This window comes from Ptychodera flava, chromosome 6 (assembly GCF_041260155.1).
Source record: "Ptychodera flava strain L36383 chromosome 6, AS_Pfla_20210202, whole genome shotgun sequence".
Classification (NCBI taxonomy): domain Eukaryota; kingdom Metazoa; phylum Hemichordata; class Enteropneusta; family Ptychoderidae; genus Ptychodera; species Ptychodera flava.
Genome location: NC_091933.1, coordinates 32,611,756 through 32,638,965, shown reverse-complemented (window position 1 = coordinate 32,638,965; position 27,210 = coordinate 32,611,756). Strand labels below are relative to the sequence as shown.

The following is a 27,210-nucleotide window of genomic DNA, read 5'->3' as shown; positions in this document are numbered from 1 at the left end:
TTGTTCGATGCACAGCGGCCGCCCCCGCGCCGTGGTTAGACTCTCTCACAGTCCCTTGCTGGCTACAGCTGGCTCACTGGCTTCACCTCAGACCATAATACCGCCCTCAGCAGTTGAGCTGAGCAAAGTGTAAAACAAGAGATTTGAAAGACCAAAATACTGAAAAAAAGAGATACAGGAATTTTAGTTTAATACTGTTGGCTTCATTAAAGTGGCACTCCCATTTGGTAACATTTTTGAAACACATTTTTTTAGTGCCAACGGTCGATATTTGACGTGGCGACTGCGCGCGGATCGCGAGATATCGATAAAAACATGTCTTCAAAAAAGTAAAAGTTTGAATTCCGGTGGCCCACCTAAATTCAGCTTCCGAACATCGAACGTTCGGCACTGGGGCCATTGTGAACTAAGCTATGGAGTACGAGTCTGCACTGACACTGCTGTACGCCACAGTAACACTTGCCTCAGTGATTGGTCATGCCCCGTGGGAGAAAGCTGAGTCTTACTGACTTGGTGATAAAACGAAAAAAAATTTTTGCTGATTCCATCAGAATTCGCATAGGTGACTAGCCCAGTTACGTGCGGTTGATACATAGCGGCCACCGCGTGGTATGCATAGACGCATACCACGCGCGCGGCGAACCACACGTACTGTGTGGCAGACGACAAAATGTAGTCATCGGAGGCGGCTAATATTTAACACGTAAAAACTTATGTTTATGTGGTATTGGTTAAAGATATAATACAACTGATTTAGAATAATGACAATGACAAAGCTAAGAAGAAGTTTTCAAAAACTGACCTTTGGTATAGGCATAATGCTGTATATAAAGTCTTCACAGTGGGAGGTAAAATTGCGTCGTTCGAACATATTATGGACTCCCTAGAATGTCGTCAATCAGCACAACAACAAACCTTCGGGTGATTTCGCGTCATAATCAGAAACGATCGTAAAACTTCGGGATGTGAAAAATACGCTCGGGAAATGACATGTTTTTATCGATATCTCGCGATCCATGCGCAGTCGCCACGTCAAATATCGACCGTTGGCATTAAAGAAATGTGTTTTAAAAATGTTACAAAATGGGAGTGCCTCTTTAATGTTTGGCCATATAAAAATGGGGGATTTCAATGTTTTGGATCATATAGAGGGTGGGATTTGAGGGTATTGAGGGGTGATCTAAAATGAATTAAGATTTCAATCATGATTGTGTTTCCTCAACATCCCCTTTTCCAGTATTTGTGACTGCAGCCTTAATCTTATCGTAGGCATTAACGTAGCTTCTGGTGAAAGCTGATAGCGGTATAACTGATACGCAAGGTTTACAATGTGGTAGCTACAGTTGATCGTTTGTATTTGTATTTGCACTTCATATTCATTATTTTTGTTTGAAAAGTATATGTTTTTGAGGCAAAGTAAAAGTGTATTATCATAATAATCTTTTCCATAAATTTGAATGTGAAATACTACAGCCTGTTTTCAGCACTAAAAGCAGTATCATATTTGCAACATAGTGCAACTACATTTACCTCCTATATCAGATATACTGGTATTACAAATCATTCTGACAGTTGGGGCCCTAAAAAGGATTCAACATTATGTGATCACATATCTCCATATTTCCGCTGTTGGCAGCAATGCTGGAGACCAGTAGTCAGTGTCCCTTTTGCACTTGGTATCCATAGGATATAGCAAATATTTTTGATACCTCCTTGGAAATACACATTTTCTCTAATCTGACCTGCAAGTTTTTTCCTCAAAATTCTCCTGCCCCCCACCCAGGATATGAAAAGGTTCTCCCAAATCAACCCTTTACATGTAACAACCTGGCGCTTGATTAAAGTTGCGTAGGACTTCCCTACATGCCCCAGTATCTGAAGGGACATCCCCGAGGGCAGGAGGAATAGAGTCGGATCTGGTCAGCAGTGTCTCTGCCACTTCACGATCCTAATTTTTGCGCACCAATATGATGGAGAGATTTTAGACCAAGTCAAATCGTACCTTGAAGAGGTTTGTAGTTCAATAGGGTTAGTTTTGTCACAGGCATAATGCTCATCCTTTCAGCGGCCTAATGCTGCCTGTTTCATGGTATAATGCCAGGAATGGGGAGCTTTAAAGGTATACAGTCACCTGTAATCTAAATATGCCAATATATGGTCAAAGGGGTGTTCCTTCGTATTCAAAATACCCATGTGAGGGCGCTGTTTTTTAAAATGCGGCCACCTGCTTAAAATCTGTGATTGGTTAGATTTTCTTTTTCCATGGTAACTGTGGCAAAATTCGAACAGGTGACAGTATACCTTTATTGAGAATGGTAATACTGGGACAGATCGTCTTTCTCCTGATTAATGCAGATTGGGACTCAATACAAAAATTGTAAAAACCTTTTTGTGATCAGAGCATACAAATGTTGTTTCACAAAAAAGAGACAAAAACGTGTATTTAAAACCAGAATTTTATTTATTTGTAAAAAAGCAGCCTGAAAATTACACAAAGTACAGTTACATTGGAGAAAACAGTAAGTAGAAATCTGAAGATACAGTGTTTCCACTTCTACTTAGCTGATGTCAAGGTCTGTATCAAAACTACTGTCTTAGAAATCACTATTTTGACTTGGAGTGCATTTCCATTTCAACAATTTTATCCTGTACACCCCCATTTTCCCTGTTAACAGGTCCACAATCACCCTTGATAACAATGGGTTTGGGCCAAACAATGTTGGTGAAGGGGTTACAGTAGTGAAAAAGAAATCATACCTTGCTTTAAAACTATGGGAAGCCAATAATGTGAAAACTTTTTCATATATTTGAGCATGAATTTGAGAATTGAATCAACATAAATACTGTTTTAATGTTTGCTGTTGGTTGCTGTTATTTTATTTGTATAAGGTACAGGAATGAACCTGTAAGAGATCTTATGCTGTCATGATCTGACACTAATACTTGGCTTCCCCTTCACTATTTCATGAATTTGTCTTCTTGTTCTGCCAGGATTTTAGCTGATGATTTAGCATCAAAGAATAATTCACTGATTTCTTCCACATCTTCTTTGCAAACACTGTCTCTACCATTGATCCGCGCTAGTAAACTTGCCGGAGTCAGCAGCTGAACAGCATATCTGTGTAAGGAGCATTGTTAGAATGAGACCATTGAGTACTGATTCAGAAATGGCAATGTAATATCTCTTGACAACTTTCAACAGGAAATACATCGATCAAGCAGTTTTTAGCCTTTGAAAACATTTTATTCCCCAGTCATCATTCGACCACGTCATAGATATTTCCGAATTGTTAAAAACGGTGACATACAACAAAATCTACAATAGCTTTATCAAAACGGTACAACGCTATCTGCATCAAGTGATGGCTGCTCTGTGTCCTGCTTTACTATACCTTAGTGTTGTTCTTGTTCCAATTTCTCCGAGCAATTGCAATGATTCTTGGTCTGCCTGAATGCCTTCTGTTTGGGCCCTAATGTGGATAATCTGGAACAAACAATTTTCTGAAGAGTCAGACTTTATTAGTTCATCATGAATCGCCCCAAATATGTCCTCATTATAGACAACATGATGCAGTATATTTGGAAAAACATTTTAAGCAGAAGCTACCAAATATAATATTTTCCTCTATAACTATTTACAACATAACAAGCGCATGAATGTGGTTTTTTAGACCTTTCATTTCTGGATTTCTGAGTACATTCATGCCATGTGGGCATCAATGGTAATATAGCAATGCTGAAAACTTGTAAAAAGTAAACTCAACAATCACGAGGCATCGTGAAGAGATTGTTATTTTCAGAATTGAGCATATGGTGCTTGTTCACTTTTAGCTCGCTATACTATTTGAGCAGTCTCCTTCCCCTGTCAGTGTTTTTGCTTCATAACCTGCATTGAACAAGACAAGATTACTGTGGGCTTTTTTTTCAGCATGGAAAAACTTACCTGAACCATTTCCTCTTGTGAATAGGGCAAAGTTCTGATGATCATCACTCTGTCTAGCAAATCTAGCGGAATACCATGGGGTGAGAGTATGTCATCTGTGCCTCTGTTGAGAAATGTACAGGAACAACAAAACTTTAAGAGCTGTCCACTCTCTCAAGGACTTTCAACTTGTCATAAAAAGGACACAAAGCACAGAAACATGCAGCTAGTCTCAATGTAAAATGTGCACAACTAAACCAAGGATCAAGGTCTGAAGAAAAAACTGGTCAAGAAAACAACAGTTTCTATTTTCATTAATTCTCACTCGATCCGTGGTTTGCTGCACAATTTCCAATCTCTGCCATGCGCTGATGTACCCTGAACAGTCTGGCTAAGTTATCACATCAGTGGCTGTGCCAGCTCACTGAGCCAGGTTACACCTAGCTTAGAATCAGGGCCCTAGAGGGCCATACTACCTAGCCAAGGAGGGGCCAGGAGAGAGTCTACTATTTAGAATTCAATTCTTGATGGACCTCAGATGGAAGTCATCTTTACCTGATTACACATCTTCCCCTGTTTGTCGCAAATATGACAATGGGCGACAAGGACGACTCCAACGCTCTGTGGAGGTAGGTGAAGCATTCTATGTCCAACATGTGCACCTCATCGATGAACAAGACACCTGGGACTAACTCAGCCACTCCCTGGTCAATGTACTTGTTGACGACTTTGTTGATTTCTTTCCTCAGTTTGTCTGTGATTTCTGTTTTCTTTGGTTTCATCAGCTGTCCCATCATAGACATGATATCATGTCCACCCTTTGAAAAGAAACATTGAATGGCAAATATTAAAACATTTATCTTCAGAAAGTCATACTAATATTCGAAACTTGTATTTTATCAAAACACTGGAAAATTTTGAATGCTTGGAACTAAAGACGGATATTTTCAATGACATTAACGGAAGGTACAGAAAACATTTTCAAAGAAATCTAAACTTTGATGGAAACAAAGACTTGTAATGAATTGATATTGATAAGTTCAATCAAAGAACAATTGGTGTACCAAATTAAAAAGCTGCTGCCCTCTAGACATACAAAGTCAAATGCCCAATCCTTGGTTCACAATACATCAGAGTTTGCAAGTCAATTTTCAATTCAATAAATTGAATAAATAAAACATTCTCAACCTGAGGCTGAGTGCAGAATTTCATGACACGTGTGATCACTGATAACTGCACATGAAGCAGCAACACATAATTATACCTGTGGCCTGGCATTGGCAACATCCAAGTCATGTAACGTGACATCCTGGATGACTTCTTTCTTCTTGTGGACGTCACCCTTTGGCAGTGGTACGTACTCTTCCGCTTCTAGATCAAACTCTGTCGCAAAGGTATCTGATCTACCTTGCCTCTGGAAGAGAAATCACAACGAACTTCATGAATATGAGCTGGAACGCTAAAATCAGCAGTTACTTTTGTTTTCCACTACAGCATTACATTCCAAGACAGAGTTTAAATGGAAAGATTTCAAATACCTGTTCACTCTGCTCAATTATTGAATATAAGCTATTTCCATTTTTAATGAGATTTTCAAAGATAAACCAGTACCATTATTCACAAATTTCACAGCGCTGTAACTCTGTACATTTGTATTAGGTTTGTCATTTTAAATATACTCTTTCTGTTTGGAGAAAAAGGGAAAGAAACCACACTTTCTAATCTTATCAATCACCTAACATGCATGAGCAGTAACCCCAAACACCCACCCATCTAAAAAGTAACATACACACATACACTACCACCAGAGAGTGAGTTTGGATCAAATTTTCAGGCGATCATCCCAACTTGAACTTGATTGGTAAACAAACAAACCTTTACTGCACCACTATTTGCTTCAATATAAATAACATCTCCGACTTCAACCTTTTCTTTTTGTAAACTTTCATAAATCGAAGGATCTAATTTAAGTTGCTTGGTTCCTTTGGCGGTCTTCAGACCAATAATCACATGGCTGACTGTTTTTCCATAACCTGCGGGGAAAAGCATTGCCACAATAGGTCATTTGGGAGAGAAAATGATTTGTATACAGAAATTGATATTACCCTTCAAAACCAAAGGTAGAAAATTTGACCAGCTTACCTCCCATGGGGTTTTCTGTTTCACAGGGTGTAAGTTCAGTTACTTCTCCTTCATAAACTTCTTTGACTTCCTTGATTCTGAGACCTGAATTAGCAACATCAATGACAATTTGAATTTTGTTTCATTGAAATGTAAAAGAAGACACACAGGCATGGTTTATGTAAGGCCAATATCCTAACATCTGCAGAAAAAACTGTCTTCAGATATGTATAAGTATATATTATGTATGTTAATTGTCTTTTTTATTTGTTTGATAATATAGACATTTATATGAACTATTTCACAAACCTATTGCTCTCCTGAAGTTTTCCATGAGCACTTCAGTCTTTTTGATTTCTGATGAGAAGACCTCACTACCAACCATGGGACAGAATGGTACTTTTGTGCCAAGTTCCTGTGCAATGGCAAGGGCTAATGCTGTTTTTCCAGTTCCTGGTGGTCCTGCCAGAAGTACTGCTCTGCCCGCCATCTTCTTGGATTTGATTAATTCAACCACAACACCAGCAGCCTGAACACAACGTGTATAGGGTAGATTTGTAATTACAGGCATTACAAAATGAGTTTTTAACACTTGAAAAGAGGTAAACTTCCATATATGTGCAAACCATACTATGTACTTTATCGATGAACACACGACTTCCCTCCTAAGGTAGAACGTGCCTCGGGCACAGATATTCGGACTCTCAAATTTTTACAATTCTTTTCTGATATACCACTTATGGGGGCTCATTTTAAAGGTCTTGGAGAAAGAAAAACTTTCACTGTCTTAGTTTTTGGAAAATCCAAAATTTTAATTTTCCCCCATAGTTTCACAGGGATGGCAGTCATTTTGAATTACAAATATCACAAAATATTGGGTAATTTGTTTCGCTAGTTCCAAAATTTGCATGGTGACCCCCGATTTTTATTATTGATTTGGTAAGAGAATGGTTGAAGGTTTCATTTAGGAAAGTCTCAGCAAAAATTTTAGTCTTTCACTTTCGGGGCGCACACTACCTTAAGGCAAGAAAAGGGTTACAAAAACTAATGCCGAAATTCATCAAAAGAAAAATCATGCCAAAGGTATTATCTCATCAAATAAAGAGAAAGAAAAACAATAATTACATTCCCCATGGGCATTGCTTTCTCAATTTCATACATGTATCTGCATATATGCACTGTGCTAGAAAAATTGATATGCTTTTTTTCATTATGAATTCAAATTTGTCAGGCATATCATTGTGACATTTAGCTCCAGCAGCAAACAAGAGATTTCTATGACTTGTGGATAATTTGCGAGAAGTGATGAAGTGTTGTTCCTCTTCTACATATTTGCTATCACAGAGGTCACATACTTTCATTTACCAGTGTTTAGTGTGGCATCCTATTTCAATTTTTAATGCATGAATACTCAATCTAAATTTAACAGGAGAGGCTCTGAGATCAATATCATTGAAAGCAGTACTGCAACTTTCAAGTTCAATTCTGTTTGTAAATTTTCTTTATATTCTTAATTTATTTTGTGCCTCTTTATTGGTCAACTATCATCTTGGAAGTTGGATTACCTTTTCCAACGTTTCATCATCATACATATTACATATGAACTATCTACTATTACCACATACAGGTAGGTGACAATATCAGCTGTAAAACAACTTTCAACCCTTAAGAATAAATGATTCACTACATAATCGGATATAATCATTGGGAAATAAAGTTGCAAAACAAAGCTAGTTAGACCTTTTAAGAACGCCTGAACGTTTTAGCAATGGTTCTTGGGCTAAGTGTTCTTCAGGTGTCTGTGTGCTAAAATAGCTTCAGTCCAATCTACCATGGACTGATGGAGGAAGTATTAAAGACTCTCTACTGCCTCCATGAATGTACCATACAAGGTATTACACCAGTGTCGGTGGAAATTTTAAGTTTCTATTGATTTATCACTCATCGCGTCATGAAGTTAACTGCCACCATGGACTATATATTGAATTGCTAGTTACAGAATAGACCAAAGGGAGTCTCTGGATCCTGTCGAACTGTGTCCAGTTGACCATTAATACCTTGCCACAGACACAGTGACAATTTGACATCAACTAGTGTGGAAGCCATGTGAATATTTATCACGCATGCTCACCTCTCTCGCCAGTTCTTGGCCCACCAAACCGGCAGCTGCTGGAATAGCTGTGCCACTTTCGTCTAAACCAATCCCTTTCACATGACTGTGTGTTGCTATTCTCTGCGTCTTCGTCGTAGATTTCACCTCTTCAATCTTCATTGTGCCTTTTAAAGTTGAAGGGCTTCACTCACACGAGACTTCTTGAGCGACTTGAAAATGGCGGATTTACAAATATGCGAACGAAACATGCGCATTGACCCTTTACCCCGAAAAAACACGTTTCCGAACACCATATGAAAGATCACCTATTATTGGTTTAAATGGTTAGTCGCCATGTTTTTACGTTTCTTCAACCAATCAAAGTGAAGATTACATACGCCAGTCACATCCTGTAGCCCTTGGTAACTTCATATTTATATTATTGTCGGCCATTTTACCACGATTTTGAACCCGTTCTCTCGGAAAGTCTATGCGTGTAACAAAATAATAGGGCGTTTTCAGCCCTTAACTGCCATAAGGAGAAAGGTTGTGAATTATCACTGCGTTACCGTCGAGGTGAGTGTAATGGTTTGTGTAATGTAAGCGTAAGTTGTGAGCAACGGAGTCTAGTCGCAAGTCCGTCACTGGAGCATAGTGAACTGAACACACAATTCACTGATTTTCACTGTTCCGAGAATATTGCGATCAGAAAGAAAACTGTCATTTCAGACCTCTATAGACGTGCGTATATGTAGGGCCATAGTCATCAGTTTGCTCAAATATGTTTGGAATCCCTTGAAGGGATTTAGTATTTTCTGAACGTTCATACATTTGAAATAGACCAAACTTGATATAGAAGTGAACTTCGTTTCAGCTGCCCGTAGAGGAAGCATACGATGAGTGCTGAACACAGCGGGGACGAGGGTCCACCTCGTGAACCCGAAACAGCCATTGTACCGGTTGCTCCGAAAGTCGTCTTGCAAGAAGAAAGTCAAGTTGAAGTGTCAGCAAGTCCTGCTTTTCAGTGCCTTGATGAGGTATATTATTTTATGTTGATTCTTTCTTTACGTTTACCCGTTATACTCAGAGAAGGCGACAAGCTACAGTTATTACTGTTTTCACATAATATTTTTCGATATGTGTAAGTAATCATACATTTTAATAATTTTGCAAACCTATATATCATCATGACTTGTATACACTTTCCTTCCATACATACCCTTTTTAAATTTTTATTATGTATTTCCAGCTCTTCAAAGAAGGAAAATTGACCGGTACAAAGGTGGCTCTTCTGAAGGCTAAATACACTGACCTTTATAAAACATTAGCAAAGTAAGTGAATGGTTGCTTGATAGGCTATTTCAAGTTTTAAAAATGTTTATTTTTGCAATTCACCATAATTCAATATATCACAGCCAGGACAATAGAAAACTTTTTGGCGGAGGGGGCCACTATTACTTGAAATACCAGAAACACAGCAAGGGCTATTACATGCTTTTAGATTCAACCTAAAGCAGTGGAATAGAGCTGTCAAATATGTGTTTTAAAATAGTAATGCCGTGTATCAGTATTTATCAATGTTGAATGTAAAGAAGGACAAAGTGATATCAAATTGCTTTGGTTACTTGAAACTCACAAAAACCTTTCACATTGCTGTAATTCTCCAGAACCCGTGAATCGGAAGCCAGACTTCTCAAAGAAGCCAAGGACAACACAGTTGAATTGGAACGGCAAAGAGTAGAATTAGAGAAAGCGGATAACTTTCCTGAGAGTTCCAACACTGAAGTCACTAAACTCAGGACACAGCTGCTAAAACACAGAAATGAGTTTGATGAAACAGAAGAGAGGAATTTTCAATATGATTTCAAAATGGAGAGGTAAGACTACGTTTTGATTGGCTTTATTTGTACAGCCATTACAATTCTGGGGTCAATGAACTCTGTTAGGATACCTTCTCCACTTCATTTGCAGAAAATTGCTCAAAAAAACCAGAGGTCCAAAGCAGGACTTTCGAATTTCAACATCACAGTAATAATCTCTCAAAGCTCACGGTCCGATATAGTCTCTTCCAAATCTCTGCCCTACCTTGATGCGCTCTCAACTTCAATCTTGCTGAGCCAAACCAGAGGCCAATACTCAGCTGAGCCTGCATGGCTACACAAAGTTTAATTGTCAAGGGCAGGAATGGGACACATTATGTAGCCAACCATGAACGAGTCCACACTACAGTGACCCTGTATAAATTCTTTCACTTCAGAGTAGTTTGTTCATCAATGTCAGAAGATTATCTGTAATGTGAAATTCATAGTTTCATGAATTTGCATATAAGTACAATGTAAACTTTACTTTATTGATTTTCTCATCCACAGCCTGCAAGAGGAAAAAAGGATGCTTGAGAGGGAATACTCGCGCATGCCCAAAAAGGAAGAAATTGAAAAGCAGACCAAAGAACTTGAGAAAAACATTGGAGATCTGCGAGTTGAAATTGCTCAGAGACAAGTAGAAGTGAAAAACCTCAAGGAGGAACTAGATAACAGAAACAGACAAGTTGACATTGAATTGAAAGATCTGGAGAAAGAGGTGGAAAAGATGGAAAATTTTAAAGGAGAGCTTGTGCAAGTGCAAACATTGCCAGGACAATACATCAAAGAAATGGACAGGATGAACAAACACAAAAAGTAAGAACATTTGTGTTTTTGTCATACGATTAAAAACAATTTATGAAAGGCAGCACAAGGTAGCATTAAGTTCCATGTCATCTGCATTGTTGTTTATCGTTCAAATGGTTTTTCGTTTCACTTTGAGCAACAGAAATGAAGAATCAACCATTTGTAAATGATAGAATGTAATTCAAACCTATAATAAAGATTTTATTTTACTCTAATATCTTCCGATGTACCACAGTCTACAACACAATTCTCATGCAAAATGTTGGATTGAATGTTACTCTTTTACCCTTACTGCTTGGGTCTCTTTGACATCTTGCTGGTGTTTACATCCAAACATGTATCAAAAACTTAAACTGTCGATCTCACAACCTATACTCCTGTTACGTTTAGTGAAGTTGAAAGGAAACTGGGAGAACATAACGAGCAGTACACAGAGCTGAAAACAGCGCTGGATGATGTGGAGGGCAAACGAACAACGCTTGAAGATGACAAGTTTGACATGGACACAGAACTTGACAAGCAACGATCAAAGGTTGACTCCCAGCAGCGAGAATTCGATGGCCAGATGAAAGAATATGAATATGCGAAAGAGAGGGAAGCTGTTTATCAAGGTGACAGGTGAGATATCATTTCATATTTCCCTCAAAGTTTTCAAAGGTTGATATGAGAATATATGGACCACATTTTTCATAAAATTGATTTGACGGTTTAGGTTATATATATAATAATTGAAAATGTATGTATCTGAAGGTTATACATACATACATAAATGAAAATAATTTATAAATAACTTTTAAAAATTGATTTATTTAATGAATTAATTTAAACAATTTTTAAATGTAAACAAGATTGACAAACATTGAAGAATTAAATCAAAGCAATTAATATATTCTTTTTATGTAAATGAACAAAAAATATGTATATATAAATTTGAATGTCTTATCAATGATCCAGATTGTAGATATGAAGATTATTAGATAACATTATCATAATTGCATGTAGAATACATTCTAAGCAACTATTGCTAAGCTTAAAGTTTATGCTGAATTCGTGTTCACAGGAGACTTGACCTCCCATGAAAAGTTTGTGTTACTGGGTTTATTGTACAAATCTATTTCTGTTTGAATTCACGTTTCAGAGCTACACTTGACCTGAGCCTTCGGCACATTCATTTGGAGAAGAAAAATCAGCATGATCTACATGCTAGGAAGCTCAGGGAGAGAGACCGAGACCTGAGGAACCTCAAGAAGACTGAACTCCAACTCAAAGTGGCCCAGGAAAACCTGGCACACACACAGTCTGTCTTCGACAAAGTGAAATCTCAGGCTGATGCCGCGCCAAAGGACGACGCCCTGCTGGATAAGAGAAAAGAGCTGCAGAGAGAGGTTGATAACACAAAAAGAATGCTTGCTCAACAGGTGAGATCAGTGTGAAAGAAAGTTGCAGTCACAGAAATAAACAGGAGTGACAGAAATATCGCAATTGCACTGTATGTACATATGACGACCGCTTTGCGCAACAGTACACTGAAAATGATTCCTGTGTATTTTGTCGCATTCCACTCAAGTTATGGTGCTCTCAGTAAACCCCATCGTCTTTCTGCCCTGACCCAGCAATATATACCAACTGAACAGAAGCAGATGTTGTCCTCTGACAACAGATGATTTACCAGTTATTGAAAAGCATTCAAAAAATCAGCATATGAAAGAAAACTAGACATCACATCGCATCAGACACTACATGTCACTGTCTGATCCGTCAGCATGAGGAAGTAGAGACAAGAAAATATCACTAAAAAGATCCAGAATATAGCTACTCTTTATGAACATTCCCCTTGCCATCTTGAACCAATGATTGATTAGAGTATGACAAATACGGTTGCCCCCTGTTATTTTGAACCATACGCTAACTGGAGTATGGCAAGTATATCAGATAAACTTGTGAAATTTAGGGTCATTCAGATGTTTATCTATGGGCCTTGAGAAAGTCTAAGTTGACTGTGTACGGTACTACAAGATTTTGGTTACTCACAAAAAATAGAAAATTTTATTAAATTGAATTCTTCATCCTTTTTCAGAACTCTCTCACTGCAGTGGAACAAGTGAAGGTGGAACAGAGCATAGCTGAAGAAGAGAGACTTCTGTATGAGCAAAGTGACTTGAGAATAGAAGTTGTAGAGTTGACCAGACTAGCAGCCATCAAAGCAGACGAGAGGGAACAAAAAGCCAGGGATTTTATGAGAGCTGAGCTGAGGTACCACCGAGCCATAGAAGACCTGAAAACTAAAGACCTTGCGATATTAGACAACAAGAAGAAATACAAGGAAATGACAGTCAAGTGAGAGATGCTTTTTATTCTCTGTGTGTGTGTTATGGTGTCATGAAGACAAGAATATTAAGTTTCTATCAAATCAAATCAATATAGTGTAATCTTATTTCTGAGTACAATTTCAACAAAGGATTGCTTAAAATTAAAATAGTTTATGCCTCGGATATGAGAGACTTAAACTTTTGCTCAAGCAAACTTGCAACCATTCTTTTTCAAAATAATAAAAATCGGGGTCACTGTTCAAAATTTTGGTACTAGAGAAACAAATTACCCACTGTTTACTGAAATATGAGATTCCAAATGGTTGCTATCCCCATGCTATCTTTATTTTATGGGTGAAAATAAAATTCCCTGGTTATTTACCCCCATAAGGTTCAAATGAGCCCCCCACAAGTGTAAAAGATTGACAGGCTGAATATCTGTCCCTGAGGTGCATTTTACCTTAGCCCTTTGAGCGCCAAAGTCAATTTTTGTCACCTTTGAAAAATATATTCCAGTCAATTTTTTTAAGATTTTTGCCAAAATTTTGATAAGAAACTCTAGTTGATAAAATGTTGTGACTATTGGTTCAAAATTATCAAAATAATTACAGAAAAATTCATAAAAATTGGTAAAATATTGCACTAAAATTTTGGTGGGAAAAATTACAGCACTCAAAGGATTATAAGTAAATATTGGAATTTATTATGTGCCTTAGAGTACTGCATTGTATCATAGGATATTTTGTGTGTAGTTTCTCATAGAATGACTTTAAAAGCTGAATTATTACCCTCTCTCTCTATTCTCGCTTTCATCAGACTCAAGGATTTTGCAAAGATGTACGACGTGATCAAGAATGAACGCAACAAGTGCGTCAATTTGATACAAACCAGCACACAGAAAGCTGCGGAGATGAGAGAGAAAATCAAGATTCTTCAGAACGAAATTGAAATCCTGAGAACATCTAGTAATGCTAAAGAAAGGTGAGGCTGCATTTCACTTCAAAGACGTGGTGGCAATGTGCTATGTTAGTTAATGTGTGGTATCAGATATTAATGTATAAAAGTTACATTAAATGTATTTGATAAGAGGAAACATTCTCTTTTCAGTCAACTCTAGCAATACGGCTAGTTTTCAATTGGGTTCGAACCCACAACATACGGCATCAGTCGCCTAGCGGAGAGGCCACAGAGAGAACCGCTCGACTAAATCCCCACTCTCAAAAAAGAGTGGTTCAATAGCCGGCTAAGTTGTTACATTTTTCTGACTGAGACCGCTCCACACGTTGTAGAGTTTGTGAAGCACTCACTCACGCATGCTCACTATCACACGTCGCACATACAAACTTTATCGAGGCGAAGAAACGAATTTCATCGCAACATAGAATACTATACAGTTTATACTTTAAAATATTATATCATAGATCTGTCAATGCCAGTGAAATTTGTGACGTCATACCCTCCAGATTATCACTGATAATATATCCCATTATCTGGCATTGTGGCCCCATATGTTTTTCTACATATACAAATTCACTGGCATTGCCAAAACTATAAGATAATAGCAATAATGTACCCCCTTCCAGCCCATAACAGACTCAAGCAAATTTTGCACTCCCTAATATACTCATCTTTGCCTCATACATTATACCATTCAAAGTTTGCTTTTTGTCCATTATGTGCCAGGTGGAGGTACATTATTGTTAAGTAACATAACATTGACAACAGTTTCAAGAGTGAAATTGTCATCAACTACACTACTACAGTTGCCTTCATTGTGACCAAGTTGTTTGAAAACTTTCATTTCCATAATCTGAGTACCACATTTCATGAAGACGCAACACACCAACATTTCACAATGAAAAGTTGAAAAGAAGAGAATATGAATTTGATCTGTTGTTCTGTAAACTCACATCAAAACAGGCAGTTACAGAAAGCCAAGCTGAAGCATGTGAACGCAGTGGTCATCAGAGACCAGTTGAGAAATGAACTGGCCAAACAGCAGAGGATAGAAGCTGAGATGAAAGAGAAGCGAGAACAGCAGAGGATGGACATCCATAAACTGAACCAGATGATCAACCAGGCTGAGGAACAGATGGTGAAACTTAGAAAACGATACGAAAGTGCTGTCCAACACAGGAATGACAGGTAATGTTGTCATTGCAAGGGTAACTGTCATTCTAAGGGATTGAGTCTCTCCATGCCAGTTTATCTGCTGATTTCTGACCAGTGTGTGCTATGAGGTGAAAATGTGACAATTTGCTTTGACTTAACCCTGCAAACAGTTGCTTCCGTTGATGAAGACATGCTGATTGACTTTCTAACTGTGAAATTTCATTTCTGTAAGTTGTAGAACTTCTTTAGGAGAAGCTTTTAGCGGATGCAATTCAAGATATTGGTTGTTTCTGAAAATTACCCCCTGTCTGGTTCTGCTTTTATCAATGTTCCTCCTAATCCAATTACCCATGTCTGGGTGGTGCATTCCCCATTCACTGACATTTAGTTACCTCGATATTATGGTAACCCTACCTCTTACACCATGAAACAAATACACAGTGTGTACGCATAATCAATTTGATACACCACTGTTTTCTTTGACTCAAGAACATTCACATATGTATGGATGTATGTAGATCTGACTTCAGGAAATTTATAGAAATTCCTAAACATATTCTGATCATTCAGAAATCATAAGCTGTTCACCCTAATTGCCTGTAAACAGATCCACACTCACCATTGACAACAACGAGTTCGGGTCAAACCATGGACAATTAAAAAGGGTTAAAGGAATAGTATTGGATAGAGACCAATCCATAGGTATTTACCGTTTTAAATATCCTTTAAATACACCGTTGTTCATGTTTTCACAGAGGTGTGCAGCTCATCGTAAGAAACGAGGAAGTCTGCATCTTCTACGAGAAGGTCAACATTCAAGACGACATGATAAGGAAAGGCGACGTGGAACTCCAGGCCAGAGAGGAAGAGATACGATTCCTCAAGATGCAGCTAGGAGAGGAGAAGAGGGCAATAGATCTGCTGAGGAAGAGTCTACCAAACAAACGAGCGCTTGATGGTGAACTCGTGACCCTGCAAATTCAAGTGAGTACCATTGCAGGATTTTGAAACTCTGTCCGCATATGATATAATTCCATTAGTTATGAGAAGGGCAAAAATTGCTTCGGTGTAGTAGTGCCTTTGACATACCAGGTCTTTCCCAATATAACTGCCTCTGCCCAAAGTCCATACTGAAAGTCCTATACTACAAATGGTAAATTGGTGATCACCTTAACCTCATATAGTTATCATGAAATTTTGACCACAGAACAAATAATAAATCTTCTTCACATAGATGTTTTAACCAAAAAATCTTTAAAAGTGAAGAGGATAAGGGTGTGTTCACGCGTGCGTATTAGTGATAGGTAGCAAATGTTTAAAGGTATACTATCACCTGTTCCAATTTTGCCAAAGTTACCATGGAAAGAGAAAATCTAACCAATCACAGATTTTAAGCGGGTGGCCGCTTTTTAATTACAGTGTCCTCACATGGGCATTTTGAATATCAAGGAACGCCCCTTTGACCATATATGGGCATATTTAGATTACAGGTGACTGTATACCTTTAAACTCATTAGTTACCACAATAAATTTGACAATGACTTTCTGATGACTACACAGCATTTGCCAGTAGTATAATATTCTCAACAAATATTTGGAATTGAAAACAATTCTACTGGTTCTAAGGTTTATAATGACAAGAATTGTGAATGAAGAAACAGCCATTTGACTGGACATATCCTTTGATATGTTGTTAACGTGGATGTTATTAATTTTCTTCACAGCTTGCTCAATGTCAAGATCGCATGGCAGAACTTGAGAAGGAGCTTGAAAACCCTTACAATAAGGAGAGAGTCCGGCTTTTAGAAGGGAGAGATTTGTCTCCAGCCGAACTCAACAACAAAATTGAAGAGGTAAGAACTGTGTCCTTCACAGAGCTGTTTATTTCAAGTTCAATGTCGATTGTATGACTCTGTAAATTATTCATTAAATGTACACTGCTTTATAATTGCAACATGGAAATGGTATACAAAAATTATTGGAAGGTCATTTAAAATGACAAAAAGAGGATGTTATACAGAAACAAACAGAAATGGAGAATGTTTAGTGTTGGAAATATATTTTGGATAAAATGCATACTCAGCCTGTCCGTGGACAACAGAGTTGCTCAGCATTTTGACAGTGACAAGGTTGTTATGGTTTCTTTTTGTCGGTGTTAAGTCTGTTTCATAATTCGCATAAGTTTTAACAGTTCCCACATTTGATTTGTTTGCAGCTTGAAATACGGTTATCAGAGAAAGAGGAACAACTTCTAGAGAAGGATCTGGTCTTTGAACAAGTCTCCAGGTTATCAGACAGGGTCCGCAACAAAGCGGAGTCTGGGAAGTTGGACACCTTGAACTTGGCAAAGAAGGTAAGAGATATACCGCCCCTGTAAATGAAAGCCTGAGCTTCATGAGGATGTTTTTAAATACCAGGGAATCGTCATACATGTACCAGGGAAAAATTCATTTTTCACTCGGTTTCTATCGTGGGCATGTGCATACTCTACAATTCAGCATCACTTATCATGTACTTTTATAAATTGAAGATGCGATTTCAAACAAAAAATATGAAGAAAGTGGACCAAAGTTGGCATTACTTGGGCTTTAAAAGTCTGCTTCCCCCTTCTCTCAGAAAAACTTCATGATAAATGAATTTAATTTGGCAGGTAGTATTTCCATTTCATTTACACATATCCTGAAATCAACGCCCATGTTGAAATGAACACTCAGATTACTGTGTATGGATGGCACAAACTTGATTTACTGTGTTTCATGTTCATATTTGAAAATCAATTCTGAATTTTTCCCCCTTTACAGGTTAATGAATTCCAGGCCAAAATCAAAGAGGTCACACGGAAGATGATGGCTGTGGTGTCAGAACTGTCCATGACCCAGGCACAGACCATGAAACTTCAACAGCACGTGAAAGAGAAGGAAGCGCTCCTGGAGCAGAGTTACATCCGCATGGAACAAGGCGAAGCACCGACGGAGGAAGCCGCCATTGAATGGGAGAAGATGCTACGAGACGAGACAAGGCGAGCTCAAGAGAGTGAATACAGGCGAATGGTAAGTTTCCATATAAGGGCGTGTTACAACCTATGTGAACTGAATCAGTGCCATGCTGTAAATTATGTGGTTTTGGCTTTGTAAGTCTATAATATAAAGGCTTAGGATTAGCTAATATGAAAACACTAGTTGACTTTGTTTGCCGTGCAGCATGTAAAGTGGTTTATAGTTTTCAAAAGAAGTGTGTCAAACTTTGTGTGCATTCTGAGATAATACTCCAATACAATATTTTGCCTCTTACCCTACTTCTGGATGTATTTGGGTTATCCCTTTTCTCAAAGCGAAGATTCTGCTGACTACAAATTTGATAAGTCATGCTCACAAATTTGTTGCTGATGGTGCCACATACACAGTCACTGCAAGTACCTGTACTGTCTGCAAGCTGTCAAGGAATATAACGAGCTGGAAATCTGTGGGGCTTTTAAAAATGCCACACAAACCACACCTTGTGAAGACAATCATTTTTCATGATTTCATGATTCCACTCTTGCAGGTTGAGGAGGAGGAAGAGCAGTACACCTTGGCGGGAGGTGTGACCACGACGGCCGAACCCAGACCCAACGCTTACATACCAGACGATGACGCAGAACTTCCGGTACCCAGGCCGTACGGCGTCATGGCGCCCTTCAAACCACAAGAAGCCGGCTCCAGCATGAGGCACATTAGGAAACCAGTTGTCAAACCAATAGAAATATAGAAACTAACGAGAACTTGTTAGCTTGTAGATGGATTATGTAAATTTGCAAATTATGAAATGAACACTTTTTTTCTTTTCATGCGTAGGGTGTGGTGGTATTACAAGACAGGATTCACCTTCTAGCTAGATGAATAGTTCACAAACAGTTGCAGAAATTCTGTCTGATGCTGGTATCACTGAATCTACATGCTACCTGGTGTACATGTCACCTCGTTGTCTTCATCTCAGAAACAGAAATCAACATCATTTATGGCAAACCGTGTAGATTTCAAAACTTTTATTGTACATTCACGATGTACAGTGTACCATACAAATAGACACAAAAATAAGTTTTTAACGTGCAGAGATTTGACAAAAAATTTCAAACAAAATGTACATAATTGTATAATTTTTTTCCTACTGGTACGACTTTTATAACCGTCTTTTGACTGCGCACTTTACAAAGCATTGGTAAACTGTGTGAATAAAAACATTAAAGCTATTTATAAGAAACTATTTGGGACTGCTTGTTTTTTGTATGCTATGTTAGAATTACAAAATCAAAATACAAGATCTGCATTGGCAATGCCAATAGGACACTCTTCACGACCCCTGTATGACCTTATCCTGGCATTTTCATTGGTATGAATTGCTTGATTGAATACGCTGTAAAATCTAACCATGTTCACTGCATTTTGTACTAGATAGCAACTGAGTCAAAATTTGCATTTAAGCCTGTACCAAATGGTGAGTTTTGAATATTGCACACCAACAAAAATAGTGGGATGTACGGTCACTCATGCATGATGTGGGGTCATGCAAATGGCCTATTACTGGACACACAAGTTTGGGTAACCCAACTATGTTTGATATGGCTTTTAGTCCCTTTGCTTCAATTATTGACAAAACACAATTCATATAATCTTTACATGAAACAAGCTTTCAAAAGTCAAAATTTCAGCTTCTAGGGATTATCAAATCATGCAAATAATCAAATAACTTGTTTGTCAAGGTAAGGATTTATTGGCTGTACAACAATTGTTACTGTGAAAATAACACCTGCTTTCAAATTTACTTCTAGGATATGGCACTGGTTGCAACAATACATCTTTCCCTTCAGTCATATTTCATTACTTTTTTCTATGTATCTTGCTTAAAAAGGCATTTACAAGGAAAGTGTAAATAATTTTGCATCACATTTTCAGCGATATAAAAATTTCTATTCAGAGTAAAAGGCTTTTCAGGTCTAACAAAATGAGTTTCATTTGCAGTGCATGTTCTAATTACCAATCACCCAAAGACCAAGAACATATGTTTAGCACAGGCAAAAGCGTCTTGGTTAAAAAGTGTAATAATCATTTAGACTGTACATTTAAAATGAAGGCATTAAGAATTGCTGGTAAATACATTAAAAGGACAAGCAATTAAACCTCAATTCTAAGTTCCAGTTTGATGTTTCTTGCTAAGATATTTGAATTGGCGTGTTAATTTATCTAAAAACATTGAGGAAATATACAATTCTACTGATAACATCTATTGCACATTGCCTTTGAATATACATTTTATCAGTGGTCATATCACGGCAATTTATTTTTCAGCAATGATTTCACTTACAACACTTCTGAAAAAAATCATATGGGTGAGTAAACCTGACATGAACAGTGGCGTTGATAAAAGTCAAGACCTACTTTTTGCATCATCAGTTCCACTCTGAAAAAAACTGGTTCGTTCACAAGTTACTGATTACTAAAAATATCTGGGAATGGATTTTGAATCATATATCTTTGCTAACACACATCCATAGCTTTCAGAAGACCATGGCTACTACCCAAGTTACAATGTGAAAAATCTCCTGCTGGCAGTCAAAACACATGTGACATAATGACAACTGAAATATTCAGCACATTCCGAGTAATATCATTAAAAAGTCAAGTAAACTTTTTTCTGGTTATAGACTACAATTTTTTGTTCAGCACACATTTGTTCAGCACATACACTGACACTGGAATCATTTGCATTATCTAAGAAACCCGCTAGTTTTTTCATCAATTGAGTTTCTGATGTCTTGATTGATTTGAGAGGCTGGTAGATTTGCAAACACCTTGTTCTGCACACATAACATGGCGCAGTATCCATACTTAAATTAACATTTTGTGATTATCCATATAAAGATTCACGCAATGTTGGAAGTACTCGGTGAAATTATAGTTGATATTGCGCTCCAAAACCTAACACTATAAACTTACATATTCATATTTTGCAGTCACGGTTATATTGGCATACACCATTACAGCTATATCCAGATAACTATACTTATAAAATACATATGTGGCACATGATTTGGCACGTGACTAAACATATGATCACTGGATGAGCTGTTAAAACTACTGTAGCAGTGAATCAACTCTGAATTTCAAAAGGTAACGTGACTAAGATTCTCGCCACACTGTTCCACTGTGTAGTGCAGTGCATTATCTTCTACATATTTGGAGTCGATTGGTTTTGTCATCTTTGCGGCGAGCTGGGTAGTGTCGTTTGTCTCTGAAAAGTACCAAGAAAGACAAGGAATTCACGGCTACTTGTCAAATATTGCAACATGAAGACAAGAGATGTATTTAGCATACTTGAGAAATCAAGTCACAGGTTTGAGAAGTAAACTTTTTGGTTGAATGTTTGACACCACAAGATCGATCAGCAGAGAATGCAAAGAATACGCATTTGACAAAAGACCTGGAATTAATTTCCCAATGGCTACCAAAGTAACATTTACCTGAGCATTTAGACTTTAAAATCAGCAGCACAAATCCAATTGATAGGTGTAATATTTCAGTTTGAGTACTGTTTACACGTATGTCTTTTGAGGGCCCAAGTCAACTGAAATTTTGAGGTACTGGTGAAAACAGCGCCCTCAATGGTATTTTTGCAGAAATCCATGCCCATCCAGGATATTCTGTGAGTATTCTAACTCGCTGCTTTACCAACATTCTGTAACAGCCATCTTTCAACTAAGACTGCATTTAAAGTCATGCAGACTACACTCTTATAAAAAATATCTCATATCTAACTTAAGCCTGACAAGCATCACTGCAGGTATCAAAACTCAAAGTTTAGATTTTTCTTCAAGCTTATCTTCATGGGTAACAAACCCTTGAAGTGAATTACCTTACCTTTACTTTCTATATATCTAATCAGTGTTGTCAGGGGTGGAAATGTTGCCACGGAGAGAATCTCAAAACTGCTGGCACCATCGTCTGAAATATACAAACCATTTGGCAATGATTCAAAATCCTAATTTTGCCATATTACCATTGACAATGGTCAAGGGCATTTTTCTTGGCTTGGTAAACTTATTGTTCCCTGCGTGTATCTGTCTAATTCAAACTTTGCACCTACGTGTTTTCCATTAAATTTGCAATTCACTTAAACAATCTAGTTCTTGTTTAATCTTATCGAGAATACACCTCTATAACCATTGTCGATCTACATTATTTCAAAACATGCATGTCAATATCTTGAGCTCGTTTGTCATTCATGGATATTCGTAAGCTGCATGTAATTTAGAAAATGATCCCCACTCACCACTGACAACACTCATTGAGTTCTGTATGCTCTCTGAGTAGGAATGCTCAGATAAGGCTCCAACTTTGACCTTCTCCCAACCATCGTCTTGCAACGGATCATCTAGAGAGAATTAAAAACAGTACAGAGTCGGTGTCTGATGCAAGTGCATATCAAATGCAATGGTTTAGAAACCCGGTACAGCGCCCTCACGTTATCCAAAAATCTTAAATGCCTGAAGAATTATGGAATTCGTATTTGTTTTTGTATCAAGGTATCTTGCACCCTTTTTCGGACAAATATCAATTAAAAGGTGAGGCTACATGCATACAATGCACAACAGCTCAAAACTATTTGTTTCAATTCGTAAAATATTTCTGGATACAGCTGATGGTAAAAGCATTATTTGATTCACTTGAGGTCCTAACCATCTCCTACAAGTTCAGTAGGTCTACTTGTTAAACCTTTCTTACTTAAAAACACATACTTTTTGTATTGCTTGTATGGCCTAACACAGCCCTTTTATGTTCATTCAGTTAGGGCCTTTTCATGTGCTACTATTACTATGTTCAGACAGGGAAAAATTGAAACGCTTCTGCAACACTATTTGTGATTTGTAAACACAGGGGATTAATAGATTGAGTCTGCTTGCGTCCACATACACAAAATTAAGCCATTGTTTTGATGTTTAAGACGTCTTAATGCGCCCTCTCGAGTTCAAAAGGTGTGTATGGCCAAGCATTGTTTGTAACAAGATGGCTGAAATGGACGACGTCGTACTGGCTGTAAAGAATGTGAAAGAGGCTCCCCACCTAACCATCCAAAATGTTTTTGTGTCGAGTTTGTGTATTATTCGTTTCCAAAATGTGTTTCTACATTCTTATCCGATTGTTTGTGTTAATAAAAATGTTTGTTTCGCCTCGCCATAAGCTTTCATCACACAAACAAAACATTACCGTCCACACTAATCCAAACTTCCCTACAAATATCCGAGGCGAAACAAACATTTTTATGAACACAAACAATAGCATAAGACTGTAGGAACACATTTTTGAAACGAATCAAACACAAACTTAATGACTCAATCGAATATTTTTGTTCCCAATTAATAAATCATAGACAATCTCAATTCTCGGTTTATGGCAATTTTTGTCGACCGATAAAAGTCTTTTCATCTTCAATATTCTATTCTAATTTCACCTACGGTATATAATATCCTAACCTCCTGTGACTTTCCTTCTAAACGTTGATTTGCCTTGTGCACCAAAAGAGATGCTGTATTTTATGCCAAACGATGAAAAAATATGTGAAGAAATAACCATGTGTCAGTCAGTACGGCAGGCGAAACCCGGACGGCCATACATGATTGGGGACAGAGCAGAGTAGATCGAAACGCAAACGGGGTGTTATTATAGGAAAGGCGGTGATTTATTTTAAAGCTGAATAAAATGCTGTCTCTGGTTGTGTAAGTCTGTTGATCGAAATATATATTTTGTTCCCAGTTGATTAATCATAGGGGATGGCAGTCTCGATCTCCCCTTTATGGTTTGATATTTACTGACTCGTTCCCTCTCATTTTTGTCAATTGATGAAAGCATTTTCGTCTTCCATATTCAATATTACTTTGACCGATTTTACATCCTGACCTATACTGTCATTAGTTTTGACCAACCTACAAAGACATTGCCCATGCGTCCGGCTGATGAGATGTTTTGCAAAACGGTGAAGAAATGGGGGCCCGGGAGACATCGATGTCAGTCTTTCCGGACTGTTTACATGTAGCTTAGGGGATATCAAAGGAGGTGAATCAGTTAGTTGAATAAAACATAACTTTTCGGACTTATTTTATGTCAATTTTGTCAATGTCGGACTTTTGATTCGATTGAGAAACCAGAATCACCTACAGAGATGTCTGTATTAAACACGGACGCACAATTGGGAATAGTTTGTTATGCTACTGTCGGTCTCAGTCGTGGGGTCTCTCCCATAAAATTTCGAAGCTATAGGTCTACACTTATTGTTTCGATTCAAAGGTAGCAGTACACCGATGACCAGATATTGTACCGTTCTTAAAACTAGTCTAAGCAATTTTACGACACTGCACTATTTGCCATGGTGTCTCCCCATGAACGTCCTTGAACCTATGGACGTGACCATTGTTTTACTGCACCCATTAGAGTGTAAACCCTTGCTCGTTACCAGCAGAATACTTTTTAAAGTTCTGTACATCAGTGTAAACTGTGTGTATAAGCCCTAAACCTAGTTTCAATTATGGAAAGGCATTAAAGAATAAAGGGTCGTTACAGTTGCTAAAATTGCGAGAAAAACGGCACTTTTTACTCAAATAGAATAGTCCTATTCACAAGTGCTATTGTTTTAAATCACGTCCAGGGTGTGCTGTTGATTTTCATTCTTTCGTGCAATTTCATTCGTTTGAAGCAATTATCCTTTCATTTGACTGCTCTGTGGGACTCTTCTGAATATGTGTTTTGGATAAAAAGAACTCCACAGAGAAAGACATAAACTTCAACGGTGATAGGTATACAATATCGGTTCGATGTGTGAAGATATACAGATTACAAGTTATTTTAGAAGTTCTTAAAACCAGTAAAAATAATTCTGCGCGCCACTTATTGACAGTTTCTTCTTGTGAACGTCCTTGAATCCGTGACCGTGACCATTGTTTTTGAAGTGTTCGACGGTCGATGATCGGTAGATTAATGAAGATATACATTGTATGTTACTGAACTACCGTGTGATTGTTTAATAGCATGGTTAGGTAATGGACGGTGTAGTCTGTAGAGGCGACACGGCGAAATTCCATGGCCCAAGGGAGCGTACATCGCATGGTTTCTAACAAGAACGAGCCGTCGGTTTCCATAGCTACTACGTGAAATCCGGCCTCACCGATGTCCCGGGCCGATGTCCCTGTCCGTATTCGGAGAACAACTTTCAAGCTGCGTGTTGAGGTTCAGATGTCCGATTTTTTCATATTCAAAAGGCTTATTGATTTACAGAGAACGCCAGTCTTGTTTTTAGCTTTAACTTAGCACATGATGGCAATTGAAAATTCAAAGCCAAATAGCCAGTGGGAAACAAATAGACGACTCGCTCTCACCAGCGGTCGAGGTCGCAATGAAAAAAAAATCGAAGTCTCTGAAATCGGTATCATTGCTCCGCCATGTTTATTGTTGGTTGTGCGGCCAGTTTAAAGTCACAGACTTTCTTCACGGTAAAATTCATATAATTGCCATACCGCGAAGTTCCCTGTGCATTTCAATATGTCTATTTGGAAGCAAAAGCTCCACGGACATTCGATCGATGGTGATGAACTTTCTCCAGGCATGTGACATGTCACCAGTTACGAACTTTACCGGTTTTTGATACGAAAGATGCAATATAACGTTGTTCACGTTGTGTTTTGAGTTTGATATGGAATATAACAGGAAAACACTAACGATTAGAGTGATGATGGAGACCATGCCCGATACGGTAAAAATTGACATCAACTACTTGCATTGAGCAGTGACCTGAAACTTCAGACTGATATACAAATGTCGACAATATAAAACATTGAAATGCCGGAGAGAGAGAGGGAGAGAGAGGTTTACGCTGTCGCGAACTGATTATACTCTTTCGGATATGACTTCGGTGTAGACGATACACAGACATCGAAAATGTACACCTACTTTCCAGAAATTCGACTAATCTTATAATAAAGAGTAGAACAAATCCAAAAGTGTTGGTTGAAGTAAATCTTCAGATGTTGGTTTTCTAAAGTTAGATAATACTTACAGAAATATGGTCGTCATACTATTATCTTCAACACCACGTTTCTTATGATCGGTGATGTCATTTTTTATTATTTTTACAAACTTTCAATGCATCAAACGCTATAAGACTATCTCATCTGCCTGTCAAGGAGTTACAATATATTTCCAAGGGCTGGCACACGATGTCAACTTACGTTTCGTCCGTCGAGCGGCCGGTGGCAGTGTCACAGATTGTTCCGTCTGTAATCGCGGCAACTTTGATTTTGATGTGACACCAACGTGCGTTTGAGGTTTTTTTGTTACCTAATTTGTCGACCTCACAAAATTTCAGTCCATGCTTTGAAGCAGTCTCAACATGGCAAACATGTCTCGCTTAAATTTCATCCTCGTCGTACCAAATTAAATACGACCACTAAATTATTTCGGCAGTTTTAATTTCCTATTAATTCGACGTTTTTCAAATTGTAATTATTTTTTATGGTCGAATCGATAGGGTTTTTGGTAGCAAGCTTATCTCTTCGTCGGACCAGTATACCGCGAGATGTAGTACTGTGTTCGGCAGCCATGGCGAAAGTGAATATTGTATATTGTTTATTGTTTGTTTTATGTTACAAATACCTGTCGCGTGAGGGCGTTTGAAACGCTTCTGAAGCGGCTCAGTCTGTCCACACAGCGATTTGCGGATAGAGTTAATCCCTACAACGGCTCTGGTCGGACCGACTAAACCGTCTCAAATCTGAAACGCTTCAGAACCACTTCGGAGTGTCCACACATAACTTTCTGTGTCAGTATTGGCCCAGAACCGTTTCAGAGACGTTTCAATGGCCTGTGTATGAACGGCATATATCTGTGAGTTTGTGGGTGTTAATATTTTAATTCTCATTTTGAGGAAATCTGGTACACCCTCTTGTAGTGCTTCTTTAAAAAC

General features: G+C 38.0%; 3 protein-coding genes across 6 annotated transcripts in view; 1 reads left to right on the top strand and 2 right to left on the bottom strand.

Moving 5' to 3' along the window:
- Positions 1-2,438: 2,438 nt before the first annotated feature.
- On the bottom strand, positions 2,439-8,406 carry LOC139135536 (ruvB-like 1). Its single transcript, XM_070702974.1, has 9 exons — positions 8,175-8,406; positions 6,353-6,572; positions 6,065-6,148; positions 5,798-5,955; positions 5,187-5,336; positions 4,478-4,740; positions 3,944-4,046; positions 3,393-3,484; positions 2,439-3,118 (listed from the first exon to the last, which is right to left on the bottom strand). The coding sequence occupies exons 1-9, from the start codon at positions 8,313-8,315 to the stop codon at positions 2,959-2,961; spliced, it is 1,371 nt and encodes a 456-aa protein (XP_070559075.1). The 5' UTR covers positions 8,316-8,406; the 3' UTR covers positions 2,439-2,958.
- A 159-nt stretch (positions 8,407-8,565) lies between these two features.
- Positions 8,566-19,464, top strand: LOC139135534 (coiled-coil domain-containing protein 146-like). Its single transcript, XM_070702969.1, has 15 exons — positions 8,566-8,711; positions 9,010-9,172; positions 9,385-9,467; positions 9,803-10,012; positions 10,505-10,813; positions 11,195-11,422; positions 11,943-12,222; positions 12,882-13,141; positions 13,930-14,094; positions 15,034-15,258; positions 15,981-16,209; positions 16,950-17,078; positions 17,441-17,578; positions 18,027-18,275; positions 18,769-19,464. Exons 2-15 carry the CDS (start codon positions 9,032-9,034, stop codon positions 18,970-18,972), a joined length of 2,850 nt encoding a protein of 949 aa, XP_070559070.1. The 5' UTR covers positions 8,566-8,711; positions 9,010-9,031; the 3' UTR covers positions 18,973-19,464.
- A 1,196-nt stretch (positions 19,465-20,660) lies between these two features.
- LOC139135532 (gamma-secretase-activating protein-like) overlaps positions 20,661-27,210 on the bottom strand; it is a 31,840-nt gene continuing 25,290 nt past the window's right edge. For 3 of the 4 annotated variants that reach the window (XM_070702965.1, XM_070702967.1, XM_070702966.1), the window contains 3 exons: positions 22,531-22,632; positions 22,119-22,202; positions 21,183-21,492 (listed from right to left, as the gene is read on the bottom strand). In XM_070702965.1, coding sequence (XP_070559066.1) covers positions 21,365-21,492; positions 22,119-22,202; positions 22,531-22,632 — 314 coding nt within the window. In that variant the 3' untranslated portion in view covers positions 21,183-21,364. Of the gene's footprint in view, positions 21,493-22,118; positions 22,203-22,530; positions 22,633-27,210 lie in introns of all 4 variants that reach the window. The other variant, XM_070702968.1, reaches the window with a different exon arrangement.

Bases quoted from the DNA above. Each gene is read 5' to 3' on its own strand.
- LOC139135536 (XM_070702974.1), bottom strand. From the start codon at position 8,315: ATGAAGATTGAAGAGGTGAAATCTACGACGAAGACGCAGAGAATAGCA. The intron at 6,573-8,174 runs GTGAGCATGCGT...CGTTGTGTTCAG, and splicing joins GCCAAGAACTGGCGAGAGAG to GCTGCTGGTGTTGTGGTTGA. The intron at 5,337-5,797 runs GTTTGTTTGTTT...TTTCTCTTCCAG, and splicing joins CAAATAGTGGTGCAGTAAAG to AGGCAAGGTAGATCAGATAC.
- LOC139135534 (XM_070702969.1), top strand. From the start codon at position 9,032: ATGAGTGCTGAACACAGCGGGGACGAGGGTCCACCTCGTGAACCCGAA. The intron at 13,142-13,929 runs GTGAGAGATGCT...CGCTTTCATCAG, and splicing joins TACAAGGAAATGACAGTCAA to ACTCAAGGATTTTGCAAAGA. The intron at 15,259-15,980 runs GTAATGTTGTCA...ATGTTTTCACAG, and splicing joins GTCCAACACAGGAATGACAG to AGGTGTGCAGCTCATCGTAA.